General features: G+C 51.7%; 1 protein-coding gene across 1 annotated transcript in view; it reads right to left on the bottom strand.

The window, feature by feature from the left end:
* The window catches only part of LOC311510328 (LIM homeobox transcription factor 1-alpha-like), a gene marked incomplete at its 5' end in the record, with an annotated part of 62031 nt that extends 49181 nt beyond the window's left edge, over window positions 1-12850 (bottom strand). Inside the window, 4 exon segments of the mRNA XM_084609918.1 lie at window positions 1790-1976; window positions 11230-11310; window positions 12485-12820; window positions 12823-12850. Coding sequence (XP_084466044.1) covers window positions 1790-1976; window positions 11230-11310; window positions 12485-12820; window positions 12823-12850 — 632 coding nt within the window.
* Between the last annotated feature and the right edge of the window lie 478 nt (window positions 12851-13328).

The raw sequence follows: 13328 nt of genomic DNA, 5'->3' as shown, positions 1-13328 counted from the left end.
CTGCCCGAACTGGTTCCTACTCTGGCACCTACTTTAATCTACAAAATGTAAAAATAACCCATAACCAGCCTAGCAGAGCAGCCCCATTCTGTGCTCCTGGAGCCCTTGTCAGCCACTCAAAACAGAGTCTATAAGTAACAGTCCAGGTGGCTCTACCCCCTCTCCATAGGGGGGAGACAAACCAACTACCATCAGCCAAGCAGAGGAGAAACACAGCTCAGTGCCCTCTCCAAGCTCCATTGCGCTCACCAGGAGCCGGTGCAAACAAACAGATCTAGCAACCTGCCTGGAATGTCAATAGAACGGTGCCATTTTGCACCACAAAGTTGGGGATCAAATTCCAAACCAGAACCTGGTCTCCACACTGGCAGCTCCCTCCCTTTTAAACTAAGGGAACTCCATGCACTTCAGCTCCCGCAGGATGGCACAGCTGCACGCATCCCTGTCCCTCCCGGCTCTTTGGAAGATCTAACTTTCCCCTTAGGGGCAGAATGTTCCAGGTCTTTGTTAGTAGCTGTCTCTGCTCAGATAGGCAGGGCCTGGGTCTCTGTTGCTCTGGAATCTCATGCTATCACGCCTATGCAAAATGCTTCTGTTCCGATCTGGAACCAGGCATAGAGCCACGGAGAGCCAGCTACTTACTGTGCATGGTATTCTCTAGTACCCCGTTGCATCTCTCTCTCTCTGCATTTGCAACTCAGCAACGGGCCTACCGCAGAGTTGCACTGGCAAAATTCTGCCTTCAGTTGCACTGGTGCATTCCCACTGATTTGAAGGGTGCTGTATCAGTGTGAGTCAGGGACTCCTGGGTTCTAGTCCCAGCTCCATGATCCTGGTCAAATCACGACCAGCCTCTGTTCCCCTACTATCTTGTCTATCTTAGAGCTGGTCGAAGCTCAGAAGTTCCATTCCTCAGGAAATTCTGACATTTTAAAATTTCCTTTAATCCTAAATTGGAACAAAACATCAAGATTTCAAAATTCACTGTGAAAAATTTCCATTTTGGAAACGTTTTGGAAAGATCAAAATGACCTTATCAAAGTGCCTCATTTCAGCCGTTCTATTTTAGAAACAATAAAATCAAAATGAAGTGCTCTGATAGTTTTTCTATAAACATTTTGACAAAGTTGATCCTGTATGTTGCCGTGGATGTTTCGACTGTGTTGAATTTGCATTTTCCAATGGAAAACTGTCCCACTGGAAAAATTTTGCAAGCTCTATTCTATTTAGGGCAGGGATGGTCTCTCACTACAACAGAACCCTGATTTTATGAACACCAATCTTACAAACAATAAGTTACACCAACCATTCTTCCTTCCCTTGTGAAAAAAAAATACATGACCCAGTGAAAGTCATGGTGAAGAAGTCGACATCCCTTCACAGTCCAATACCTTCAGTGCGTTGGAAAGTGCTTTGCAGTGGTTTGAAGGGCAAGCAGAAAGTGATGCAGTGCTCCATACTGCAGCTTACGCAATGAACCTGCCGTAATGCTGATATGTTTGATTTCATTATCTCCAATTACTTGGTAAAATAGGGGTTCTGCTGTTTGGGTCTGTGCAGCACCCAGTACAATGGGCCTCTAGATACTCCTGCAATATACATAACCTGACCCTACGTGTCCTATCCCCTGCTGCATATCATTACAGTCATCTCTTCTTCACAGCCCATCTCCAGGAATCCATCTCACACCTGTTCTCTCTGCTTGGCTTCCCCCTTAATGGCAGCCTCAAACACAATAGCCAGAGCTTGTGACGTGGGGGGAGCCAAACTCAAAGCCAGAGGCACTTACTTCTCATAGTCATGCTTGCAGTACAGCTGCCGGTTGCGACAGTAACAGGTGCCCGACAGCGGCTGCAGGCAGGCGGCACACTTCACACAGCCTTCGTGCCAGGAGCGCTCATTGACTCGCAGGAGGAACCGGTCGGAGATGGGCATGTCACAGCCGGCACAAACCTCCCGCATTTTGGAGTCTGTCCCTGGCAACAGAGAAAAAGGCAAATGAGCCACACGAAGGAGGACTGGTTTCCAAATGGGGATGTGTGCTGCTAAGGTGGAATTCACCCCTGGGGAGGAGACCCAGCACAAGGCCTAGGTGCTGCTTAAATCCGGCTTCAAGGGCCGAAGCTGGATTTAAGCAGGGCCTAGGCCTCATGTTTGCGCTAAATCTGTTTTAGAGCCATGTGTTACTCGTGTCAATTGCCGTACGTGCACCCAGAGAGAGAGAGAGAGAGAGAGAGAGAACACTGTATTGGGCACATATTTTTACAATCTTATAAATAAGTAAAAAAGTTTGTCCCACAAAAATATATGGCATCTACAGGATTGGTTTCTAATTTCCAGGTAGTACATTTTTAAAAATCCTCTCCCCTGCCCCCCAAATCCACCACTAAAGAGAAATATAGAATGCAGAAGACCATCCCCTCGGGTCTGTAATAGCTAGATCTTCAAGAGTACCCAGCACTTACACTCAGGACTTGGTAGTCACATAATACCAGCACATTAGGGGCTGAAAATGCCCCGAGTGTCACTTGCACCATTGGCAAGATTTTCCGAAGTGATCTGCTCCCAGCAGCTCCCACTGTTTTCAGTGGTGGGGTGTGTGTGTGTCTGTTCGCCACGGTTCTCAATGGCGTAATATATGCACGGTCTGTTGTTCTCAGGGATGCATGTGTGGTTCTCAAGAGGAGCTGTTGGATGCTGAGTACTTTTGACAATCTACAATAAGAGTTTGGAAGGAGGTCAGATTTGGGTCTGAACAGCCAGCCTGTGCCTCCCAGGTGTATGCCAGATTAATCCCAGTCAGGGGGATGCGGTGCTAAACCAGTTAAAATAGCGAGAGCTCCAGAGACTTGAGATTTTTTCCCCTGGATGTTATCATCACATAAATCTATGGCTACCCTTCAAAGGCTTCCCTGCGATAACTCCAAGGTAGAGGCATGCGGGTGGGTAATAAATACGCTCTCTGGCGCATTGGATCTGGGCTGTAGGCTGAGCCAGGCAGGTATGAAGTACCTTAGCCGAGTGCACTGTCTCCCCACCCATCATGCTGAGCTGCTCAGGTTTTTAAACCCTTGATTTGTCCTGTCCCTTCACCAGCCTCTTGTTCTTTTATCCTCCTTTGGGCAGGCTCGTGGGGCAGAGCTCACCCAGAGCCTACTGCGGGCGTGGGAGAGGTGCCAGCTAGTCACATAGGTGACATTTACCCCTTTTGTAAGGGCTTAAGTGGGGCCTAGGCCTCATGCTGGGCCCTGCCCAGGGGCAGGGGTGGGACTAGGGCCTTTTGCTGGGACCTGCCGGGGTCAGACAGGCCTGATGGTGGGCCCTGCCCAAGAGCAAGGGTTGGGAGCTAGGCCTTGTGTTGGGGCCTGCATGGGGGACACGCAGGTGTCTAGGCCTCGCGCTGGGCCCTGGTCAGGGTGAGTTTTAACCCATGTGAGCACTAGGGATGTCGCAGTCATGAGAGAACTGGCATGTCCAACAAAGAAAGGCCACAGAATTCCCTCCTCAGAGATGCTCTGTGCCCCTCTCATCTGGGGACGCAAAGCAGCCCTGCTTTGGAAAGGGGCGCCATGCGCACAGCGTTGGGGGAAGTGGGCTGTGGGATTTCTAGCCAGTCTGCAAAGATAGAAGGGAAGAGTTGATTTTCCAGCCTTGCTAAACTCACTACCTAGGGGATCTGCGAGGCAAGCAGGGACACTAGGCAGCCCTGGTCACGCACCCTCCAATAATAAAGGTTCTGTGGGTCAAATCAGCCCCTCAGCAACACCTGTGCAGGCCCCTTGCACTCAGCAGAGTGTCACAATTCAGTTTTCTGCAACGGGTGTGACAGAGGACAGAGCCTGCCCAAGGAACTGGCCCTCTAACTAACAATTCTGATGATGTATGAGCCAGGCTCGAATCCAGGAGCCTGATTCCTTGGCCCCTCACACCTCCTACATTCACTTTCTGCAGTGTAAAGTGAGTGTAAAAAGTTACTCTCCCAGTATGGTAGCGTTCTACGCTCACGTCCTTGCACTGGGGTAAATCACAGTACCTGGTGCAGGGTAATGGAGAATCAGGCTCTGTGCTTTACAGATTTTGCATCATATCTTAGACTGGGAAGCCTCTGGGGCCCAGCCTGGTCTCTGTTATTTGTTTGTACAATGGGGCCCTTAGGTGTTACTGCAATAGAAACAAACCGTAGCTGTGATTCAAAGGCAGGTGCTGGGAGAGCCCTAACCCTGCATGGCCTGACATTGCCCTTGCTCTGGCCCAGCCTCTGCCGTTAGACAATCATTCCTGCTGCATCTCGCTGCTTAAGCAGGATTCTTTACTACAGCAGCAACAACCTCTGCTGCCTCCCCACCAGGAGCTGCCTCCCCCCAGGCTCTCACCAAGCCACGTGCTTGCCAGTATGGAAGAAGATGGGCAGATATTCTTGTGGCCTGGGAGAGGGAAGTCAGAGCAGGGGAAGCAGCTCAATTTGATGGAGGAATATCAGTGCTGAGATGGTTTGGGAAAGTGGCAGCTAACAGAAACGCAGCCCTGTTCCTCTCCATGGCTTCCTGAGCTCTTTTACTGCCTGTATGTTGGAGTCTAGCAGTTCAGGATCTCCCCAGATCAGTGCCTAAAGTAGTCTGAAAAAAGGGTGTGTGGGAAGTCTAACCTCAATCTGGGAGCAGTAGTTTTGATGAGGGCTTGTCTACACAGACATCCAGGAAAATTAATCCAAATTAACTAAAGATGTGAATCTGAAGTGGTTTAATTAAACCACATTGAATCCCTGCGTGGATGCTGTTATTCAGAATGGAACTGGCCTTAATTTGGTTTAGTGAAGTGAATTGAGTTAAGATCACTTTAACTTTGAATACCAGCATCCACACAAGGGTTTAATTAAGTTTAACGAATCCACTTCAGTTTAACCCTTTTAGTTAATTTGCAACAATTTCCCACTAAGTGACCTGGCTTGATTTATTTGTATGTATTTATTTTTGCCAGGTCTGCTCCTCCTGGAGAATTCCTCCCACATACACTGTAAACACTGCCCCAATGCTTCTGCCACTGTTGGGGGCATGAATCAGGGTTCTAGGAAGCAATGCCTCCTGCCTCTGGTTTCTCCTGGAGCATTGCTCACTCAGGCTTGCTCTGCTTGTGTTTTGTTTCTGTTCTCTCCCCTGCTTTAATCTTTATGTTTTCTCTTACGTCTCTCTCTCTCTCTTCTGCCTCCAGCTCCTCTTACCCCAATTTCTTGCCCCTCCCACTGCCTCTTCCTTCATCCTTCCCCGCCTTTCCTTTCACCAAACTCCACATGAGAGGAGCCTAGAAGTGAGTACAGTTAAGCATTCATTGCATTTCAGCAGCACAACCCTACAGAGCTCTGTGCACCTGTGGAGAGTCCAGGGCTGGAATAGCAGGAGAGCTGGGGGTCAGGATTGAGGGGCATCTGAAGAGTTAGGGGGAGGAGCCCAAGGCTGGAATAACAGGGGACTGTGGGTCAGGATTCAGGGGCAGCGGAACAGCTGTGTGTGGGAAGCGAACGACTGGAAGAGTGGAGCAAAGTGTAGCCATTTGGAATCTGTGGAGGGGCAATTTGTAAAGTGTCTGCCTTCTTTATGTCTAGTTGTAGCAAGAGCTAGAGTCTTTCATGAGTACCAAACCCACATACAACTGCAAAATGGTCCAAGACACTTGCTTGAACTCAGCCCAGCACACTTCTGAGCAGGCTCAGACAAGGCAGCTGCTAGGATCCTCTTTAGCGCTAAGCTACTGGCCCATCACTAGCCTTTAAGGGTACCCTTATCATTGTTACATAAAACCAGGAGAAATCATTCACAGTAAATAACATTAATTAGGTTCATCAGGGCTTATTACCGTAGTTGGCACCTTGGGAGCCTGAGGATCATGAGTGAAGGCGGCTACTCACCCCACTTGCTAGCCCCTGTTAGATTTTGCGTTCAGACTCACTAGGACCTGAGCCAGCCCCCTCCGCTGAACTGCTGCCTGCCACTGCAAACAAGCTGCCCGTACGATCCATTCCTGAGCAGGGCTGCCCGAGCGCAGCTCTGCCAGCATCAACTGACATTCAGAACTACGCCAAGCCCTCGACAGCTTTCAGATTCAAACACATTCTGAACTAAACCCTGGGGCTTGCAAATCAGAGGACGGGGCCAGCTGGAGGGAATAAAACCTATAAACCCTCCCCCATCCCCTCAGCATCCATAGGGAAACATCTTGCCCACGGAGTAATGGAGGTAGCATGACCTAGTGGGGTGAGCACTAGACTGGACTGGGACCCACAAGATCGAGGTTCTATTCCCTGCGATGAATGGTGGCAAGATATTTCCCTTCCCACCCTGTGCTGGTCTTGTCTATTTAGCCCATAGGCTCTTTGGGGACGGGACTCTTTCTTACCAAGGTCTGCTCCACACTCGCTATTTGTAGCAGCTAGGGGTGTGACTTCTTACGGATAGCGTTAGACCAATGCAACTCCTTGGCTGAACACAGTTATACCAGGAGAGCTTACTTCCCTTCCCTTAGGGGAATAGTGCAAGGTGTATGTCTCTAATAAACACACAGCAATACAGGTGCGTGTGGGGTGTAACAGGTGGGCTGGAACAGTTTTTATAGTGGGGGGTGCTGAGAGCCATTGAACCGAACTGTAAACCTTGTATATAATGGAAACCACTTCAAGTCATGGGGTGCTGCAGCACCCCTCGTTCCAGCACCTGTGCTCCCGAAATAAAATATGTCAGTGAGCTTGTTTTGCCAGGGAAGAGGATAAAAGACCAAACAAGTGACAGATGCTAGCCGCATCGCCTAACACACTATGGGAAGGCGATCAGATAGCACAGGGATGAGGCAGGTGCAAGAACCTACACCCAGCTACACCTGCGTACGCACATGTATGTTGTTAGAACTGCATCCAGTAGGGGGGCTGGGCTGCTTCAGCTCACCCAGGATACAGTAGTTAGTCCAGGATAGTTAAAGCCGCACGTCTGTGTATAGGCGGGTTTCCCTGTCTGTGCTGCTGGGACCGTTCAGTGCTACCGTAATACCTATCATGAAAAGGATTCTCTGTAAAGGTCACTCAGTTCTACCGTAAAGCCTGTAAGAACGTAGCCACTTAATAATGGCTCTAGAGCATGGCAGTGGGAGATTGGATGGGTTTTTTTACTAGATGAAGTATGATCGCGTGGTTTGTCCCGTGAGCTTTGTTGCCTGAACTCACTGTCTCTGATCCTGCAATAGCCACTGTGCAAGCAGACCCCTGCAGGGCTTAAATTGTAAGGAAAGAAGTGCTGGGGCTCAAACAATTTTTTTACATTCATAACTGACACAGCAAGTCCAGAGGTGCCGGGACTATGAACTGCCAAGCCCAGAGGTGCCGGAGCTCAGCCCTGGCACAGATTAAGCACTGATACCCTCACATGGCATGACTGGAACTTGAGAGTATAAACTCTTAGAGCCAGGGCCCGTGCTGTATGGAAGGGGTCTAGAACACAGTGGGGGCTGCTGCTGTAATCCAATGAATTAATAATGGTCCCTCCCCCTCCAACTCATTATTGCTAGCACTCCCCTTAGCTGCACTGGGCCTGTCAGCCTTGTCATCACAAGCAAGTAAATTCAGTCAGGACAGATTCACTCCAGGTTGCAATGGGGGAGTCCTAGCAGCCCAAAAGAATGTGGGGGGGAGGGGCTATGATTTGTGGGGAGGGGCTCTTTTTGAATGATCAAATAAGTTTAAAAAATAAATCTTTAAAATTGTTTCCTTTGTGCTTGTCTAACTTGAAGACACCTTTTTCTTATTCAAAACACTCGACCAGCTCAGAAGAGAGGACCTGATGCACCTTTAGAAGAAAAACAAATGAAATACAGCCACAAAGCTCTGAGCCTCTGGACCTGCTACTGCCAGTCATGTAGGACGGAGTTGCAGCACTTCAGTACTAGACCAGCTGCAAGAATCATAGAATCATAGAAGGTTAGGGTTGGAAGGGACCTCAGGAGGTCATCTAGTCCAACCCCCTGCTTGAAGCAGGACCAATCCCCAATTTTTGCCCCAGATCCCTAAATGGCCCCCTCAAGGATTGAACTCACAGAGCGCAGTGAAACTGCACAATGCACACCGAGAAGCATTAAGGCCTCAATTCAGCAGAGCTCTAAAGCGCCTGCTTACTGTAGGCATATGCTTAAGTTCCATTTGACTTCCATGAGACCTAAGCATGTGCCAAAAAGTTAAGAATGTGCATAACTACATTGCTGAATGGGTCTGGATTTAAGCCACTGCCTAAAATGAGGTACATGGTTTGTTGAATCAGGGCCCAGGGCTGCTTATCCCTAAATATTCAAAGAGACACCTAAGGGATTGGGGGTAGTGTAGACAACACTTTGCAGGAGCGGGGTCAGGCTCAGGTCTAAACCCACACAAACAAGGAAGGTCCCATTTAAAGCAGAAAGGGCGAGGCGGTGGGGTTAGTTTTAGTGCTTGCCCAGCGGGGTCAGGATGGGGTGTCAGAGGAGGTTCCCTGTGGTTTTGAGGGGAAACGTGCCAGCCTGTTCGCGATACTCACCGGTCACTAAGGCTGTGGGATCTCGTTTCGCCTACTTTGGAACTGACAGACACTGTGGATTTGAAAGCTTGGCTCAAACACAGAGGACAGTAGGGGCTTGTCTTCACTGCAGAAATTAGCTCAAGAGTTGCCCCTAGCTTGAGTTCTGTCCACGCACAAAACCCCCTTAACTCAAGTGTGGCAGGACTTGTAACTCAAATTGGCTGCCCTGTCAGCTCCTCACCTGCTAACAATCACACAGTTCCAGTGCCAGATTGCTGTATGGCTGCTCTCACTCACGCTAGGCTAGGAGCAGAATTAACTCAGGTTTCGATAAATCTGAAGTGAAGACATACCCAAGGGTTCATGTCCCACTCAGTGGGGAGAAAGAAAAAATTTCATGAAAAAATAGCTGCCAGGGTTGGATTCCCAAGGGCTCAGCACCCACAACTGGGGACAGATTTTCAAGAGCTCATTTCCCATCCAGGCACCTAAATAGAGACCAGATTTTCTGCTCAGCTCCAAAAGTGCCCAGGCTGGGTTCCTCGGAAAATGTGGCCCATGGTCTTTGTCTGGAACTGGTTGGAAAAATGGATTTTTGTGTTCCCATGGAAATATTTTACTTTTCATCAAAACTCCAAAACCTGTTGGTGGTGGTTGATGTTTTTGTTTGTCTGATAAAAAGCAAAAGTTTTCTGTGGAAAGGAGACGCTGTCCACATACATTTTCATTTGGTCAAAAACCCAGTTTTCTGTCCAATAACGGTTTCAATGCAAGATTTCAAACCAGCTCTGTTTTCGTCCCATTAGCTGTATAGTGTGTAACTTTCTGTGGTTGGGTTTTGTGGTGACTGCAATCCCTTACAAAAAGCATAAGCTTCCCCATTAGGGGATTTGGGGGGATTCTTTAATACTTAAATAGCTTTTGGGGGGAGGGAGTAGGAACAGATATTTAAATGAAGAACAAAGGTATGTGAACTTGAGCTAGCTCTAAGAACTAAAGAGAGCCACAAAACTTCAGATGCTGCGAGGTTCCCCCTCCTTGTTCAAAACACACTTTACATTAGATTATTAAATGACCAAGTGAGCCTGTTGCCAAGGATTACGCTATGTGGAATGCCACAGAGCCATGCCCATGGCCAGCCTGTATTGTGATTCACTGACACTGGCCATGTGAGCAGGAGAGCTGAGGGCACGGTCAATAATTCACACCTGGAGTTTTGTTAGGCACAAGGCCAAGCACCCAGCAATAACTTAAGAAAATGTAAAGAGAACAATCCAGTCGTGGGATGGAGGATAAAAGATGTGTAGGGTGTAAGTGGGAATGCTGCTTGTCTGTAATAACATCTAATCCCTGGTAGAGTCACAACCTCCTCAGAAGGGGCTGGACTTGAAACTGGAAGTAAACAAGCCTCTGACATTTTGGATCCTACCGACTGCAAGGCTTTAAAATTAAAGGGTAGAAAAATGCAGCCGTTTGAGCTAAAAACATGAGATTTTAAAATTCTTGTTCCTGTTCTGAGCTGGGAACTGACAAGATGGCGAATGAGTTCCAATCAGCAAAATGTGCAGCATTAATTTAAAGGGCAAACTGCTTTCAAGAGTCCCATTGCAATGTAAGTTTGTCAATTCCTTACCAAATTAATTCATAGATTCTAAGGCCAGAATGGACTGGTCATCTGGTCTCACCTTCTGTGAAACACAGGCCACAGGAGTTCCCTGTGTCATTTCCTGCTTTAGGGTCCAATAACTGGGCTGGATGTAGAGTAGATCTTTTAGAAAAATCCCATCTCGATTTAAAGATGGCCAGTGATGGAAAGTCCCCCACAACCCTTGGCAAGTTGCTCCAATGGTTAATCACCCTCCCTGTTAAAAGTCTGAATTTGTCTAGCCTCAACTTCCAGGCATTGGATCTGGCTACAACCAGAGTGAAGAGCCTTCTATTATCAAATTTCTGCCCTCCAACAGATACTTGTGGACTTGCATCAAGTCGCCCCTTAACCTTCTCTTTGTTAAGCTACCAAGAGGAGTCTGTCGAGGCAGAATTAGCTCCTTTGGGGCACACAGCTGGAATATTTTGGGGCTCCCCCTTACCTCTCCCCCACACCCTAACAAAGATGAATTGCATTATTTTCACAAACCACAAAATCCACCAACAGAAGACATGGACATTTGTTAAACACTCCACATTAGATAACGAACAGTATTTGCGGGTAACACTAAATCAGGGGCCTGCAGGCATCGCTTAGTCAGTCTGCCTTACCCCCCTGCCGTCACAGATCTGTCAGGGGCAGGTTTCTAGCCCTGTAATCATGCTCCTATCCCTTCTCTGAGCCCTCTCCCCTTTATCCGCATCGCTCAATTCGTGTGGAAAACACTCAGGTCCCACTCCCAGACTTGCACCAAACTAACCGGCTGTGTGAACTCAAAGCCACGTAGTTCTTTCAGCGCCAGTCCCTGTGTAGACAAGCAGCGGTGCTGGAACTAGGGGGGGCTGCCGCACCCCGCGGCTTGGAGCAGTAACAGCAAACACCGAATCCATCAGCAGCACCCGTGTAGACAAGTCCCGGCTCTATTCTACAGCTCTGGGTTGAGACGGGGGACGCCGGGCAGTCAGCAGCGATGGGGTGCGACCCAGCCAGCCCACTCCCTACCCGGGGAGGAGGGTCTGTCTCTCGGCTACCCCAGGCCATACAGACACTCACCGAAGCCCAGCACCGGGGTGGCCTGCTGCAAGCAGGATGGTGCCTCCTCGGTCTTCATGCTCCAGCCGCGCTGGGGAGAACCTGGTGGGGGAGAGACTGGGTTAGTTCTGGCACGGGACTGGGACCCGGAGGGGTTGCCCTGGGCCTGGGGAGGGGTCAGGTAACCCGGGGGAGGGGGGCATGGGAACCTGGGGCAGGGAAGGAGGATCCCCTGATCTGGAGGGGAGGGGGTTTCTCAGCTGAACCTCCCGGGGTGGGAGCGAAGCTGCAGGGGGAGACCTGCAGGAAAGGAGGCGGCGGAACCTAACCCCGAAGTCCAACCTCCCCAGCCTGTGCGGGTCTGTCCCGCCGTGGCTCCCATCTGTCCATCCCCCCCGCCCCTCCTGTTCCCCATCTGCCTGGCCACGAATCTTCTTTTCTGTCCCCCACAGCTCACCATGTCCGCCGGTCTGTCCCCCACCGCCCTGTATCCCCCGGTCCGTCCCCCCCTTCTCCCACCGCACACGTTAGTCCCCTAATCTCTTTACATTATTCTGGGCAATAAAGAACCTCCCCCGCCACCATTATCGACCTCCAGGCTCCCCGAGCCCTGTGGGGGGAAGAGCCCCCAGAGGTTACCCCGGTTCAGCCCCCGCCCCGCCCCGAGTGAGCCATGGATCGGCCCCGGAGATAGAGGAGTATCTGGGCCGGGATGGGGTTGATTGGCGGGCGGGGGGAAAGATGGGGTGGCTGGTGGGGTAGGTTACAGGGGCAAGTTATGGGGCAGGATGGGTTCGTTATGGGGCGGATAATGAGGGTTAAGATGGGCTAAATGTGGGGCGGATAACTGGGTCTGACGTCGGGCGGGTTACCGGGGTAGGATATGGGGCGGGTAACGGGCTCGGACGTGGGGTTCTCTGCCCCCAGCCCTGGGGCGGGGAGAATCCCACCCCCCGTTTCCGCCTGTTGCTTTAATCCCCGGAGCCGAGCTGGGTTTTTACCCACCCCGATCCCTGGCGGGCAGCGCCCCGCGGGCGGCTCCTTCCCCCGCCGGGGCTCGCTGGGTTCGGCTCGATGCCCGCGGTTCTGGTTCGCCACCCGCCCGGCGCCGCTGGGTCAAGCGAGCCCCGCGGTGGCGCTTTAATGGAACCACAACGAATTCTCCGCCCCTGGGCCCCGGAGCCCGCTAGCCCCGGCCGGCCCCGGCCGGGTCAATTCCCCGCAGCCCCCCGGCCGCCCCCCGGCCCCCGGCCCCGCTCCTGCGAGCCGCATTCACCTGCGGGCGCGTCCTTCCCCTCGGTCCCGCAGCCGCCGCTCTCCGCAAAACGGGGCCGGGCCGGGGCCGCGGAATCGGAACCAACGAAATTTCGTTCGTTTCTCGGGTTAGTTACCCCAATACCCGGCGCTTTGGTGTCCTTCGTGCGGAGCTTCCCCGGGGCCGCGGGCTTCGCTTGTCGCCGCAGTAATTTCGGGGCGAGCCCCGGGCCCGCAGCGCTCACGAGCCTGCCGGGTTTCAGCGGCCGAAGCCCCCGGTTCGGTCCCGGCTCGGCTTCGTTCGTTCCGTTGGGACTCGCCCGCAGACCGGGGCGGGTCGCTGCCGGCTGGCGGGGCTCTGGCTGCGCGGCGGGCCCCGGTTCCGCATGGAGCCTGGCTTTGTCCCTGCTCTCCGGGGGCAAGTGGGACCCCGGAGCTCTAATGGCGGGGGGTGAGACCCCGGCTCCCTCCAAGTCCAGGGGAGTTTCTGCTCTTGGCTTCCCTGGAGCCGGGAGTTCGGGGCTGCTCCGCCCGCGTGTGCAGATTTACACCCTGTTCTCCTGCAGGGCAGCCCCCCAGCAGGGATTTCTCCCCCCGGCTCCACAGAGAGACCAGAACCTGCCTGGGACAGACGGGCGGAGCACGGAGCTGGCTAGCGCCCCTCACCGCTGAGCTGGGGCGGCGGCTGCAGCCTTGGAGAATTTTCAACCCCAATTAAGTGCCAGGGATACCCACGCACCGCAGGAAAATTGGGGGACGGGGAAGGGATGCGCCCAGCCAGGAGGGGAGCTGTGTCCCAGGGTCTCCATAAACCATGGATAAGTTGGTACCTCCGAGCTGAGACCTCCGCCCCGTGGGTATCCCTC

This window comes from Lepidochelys olivacea, assembly GCF_965140295.1.
Source record: "Lepidochelys olivacea isolate rLepOli2 genome assembly, chromosome: 20".
Taxonomy (NCBI): domain Eukaryota; kingdom Metazoa; phylum Chordata; order Testudines; family Cheloniidae; genus Lepidochelys; species Lepidochelys olivacea.
Note: the sequence above shows the minus strand (reverse complement) of the source record. Positions and strands in the feature narration are given on the sequence as shown.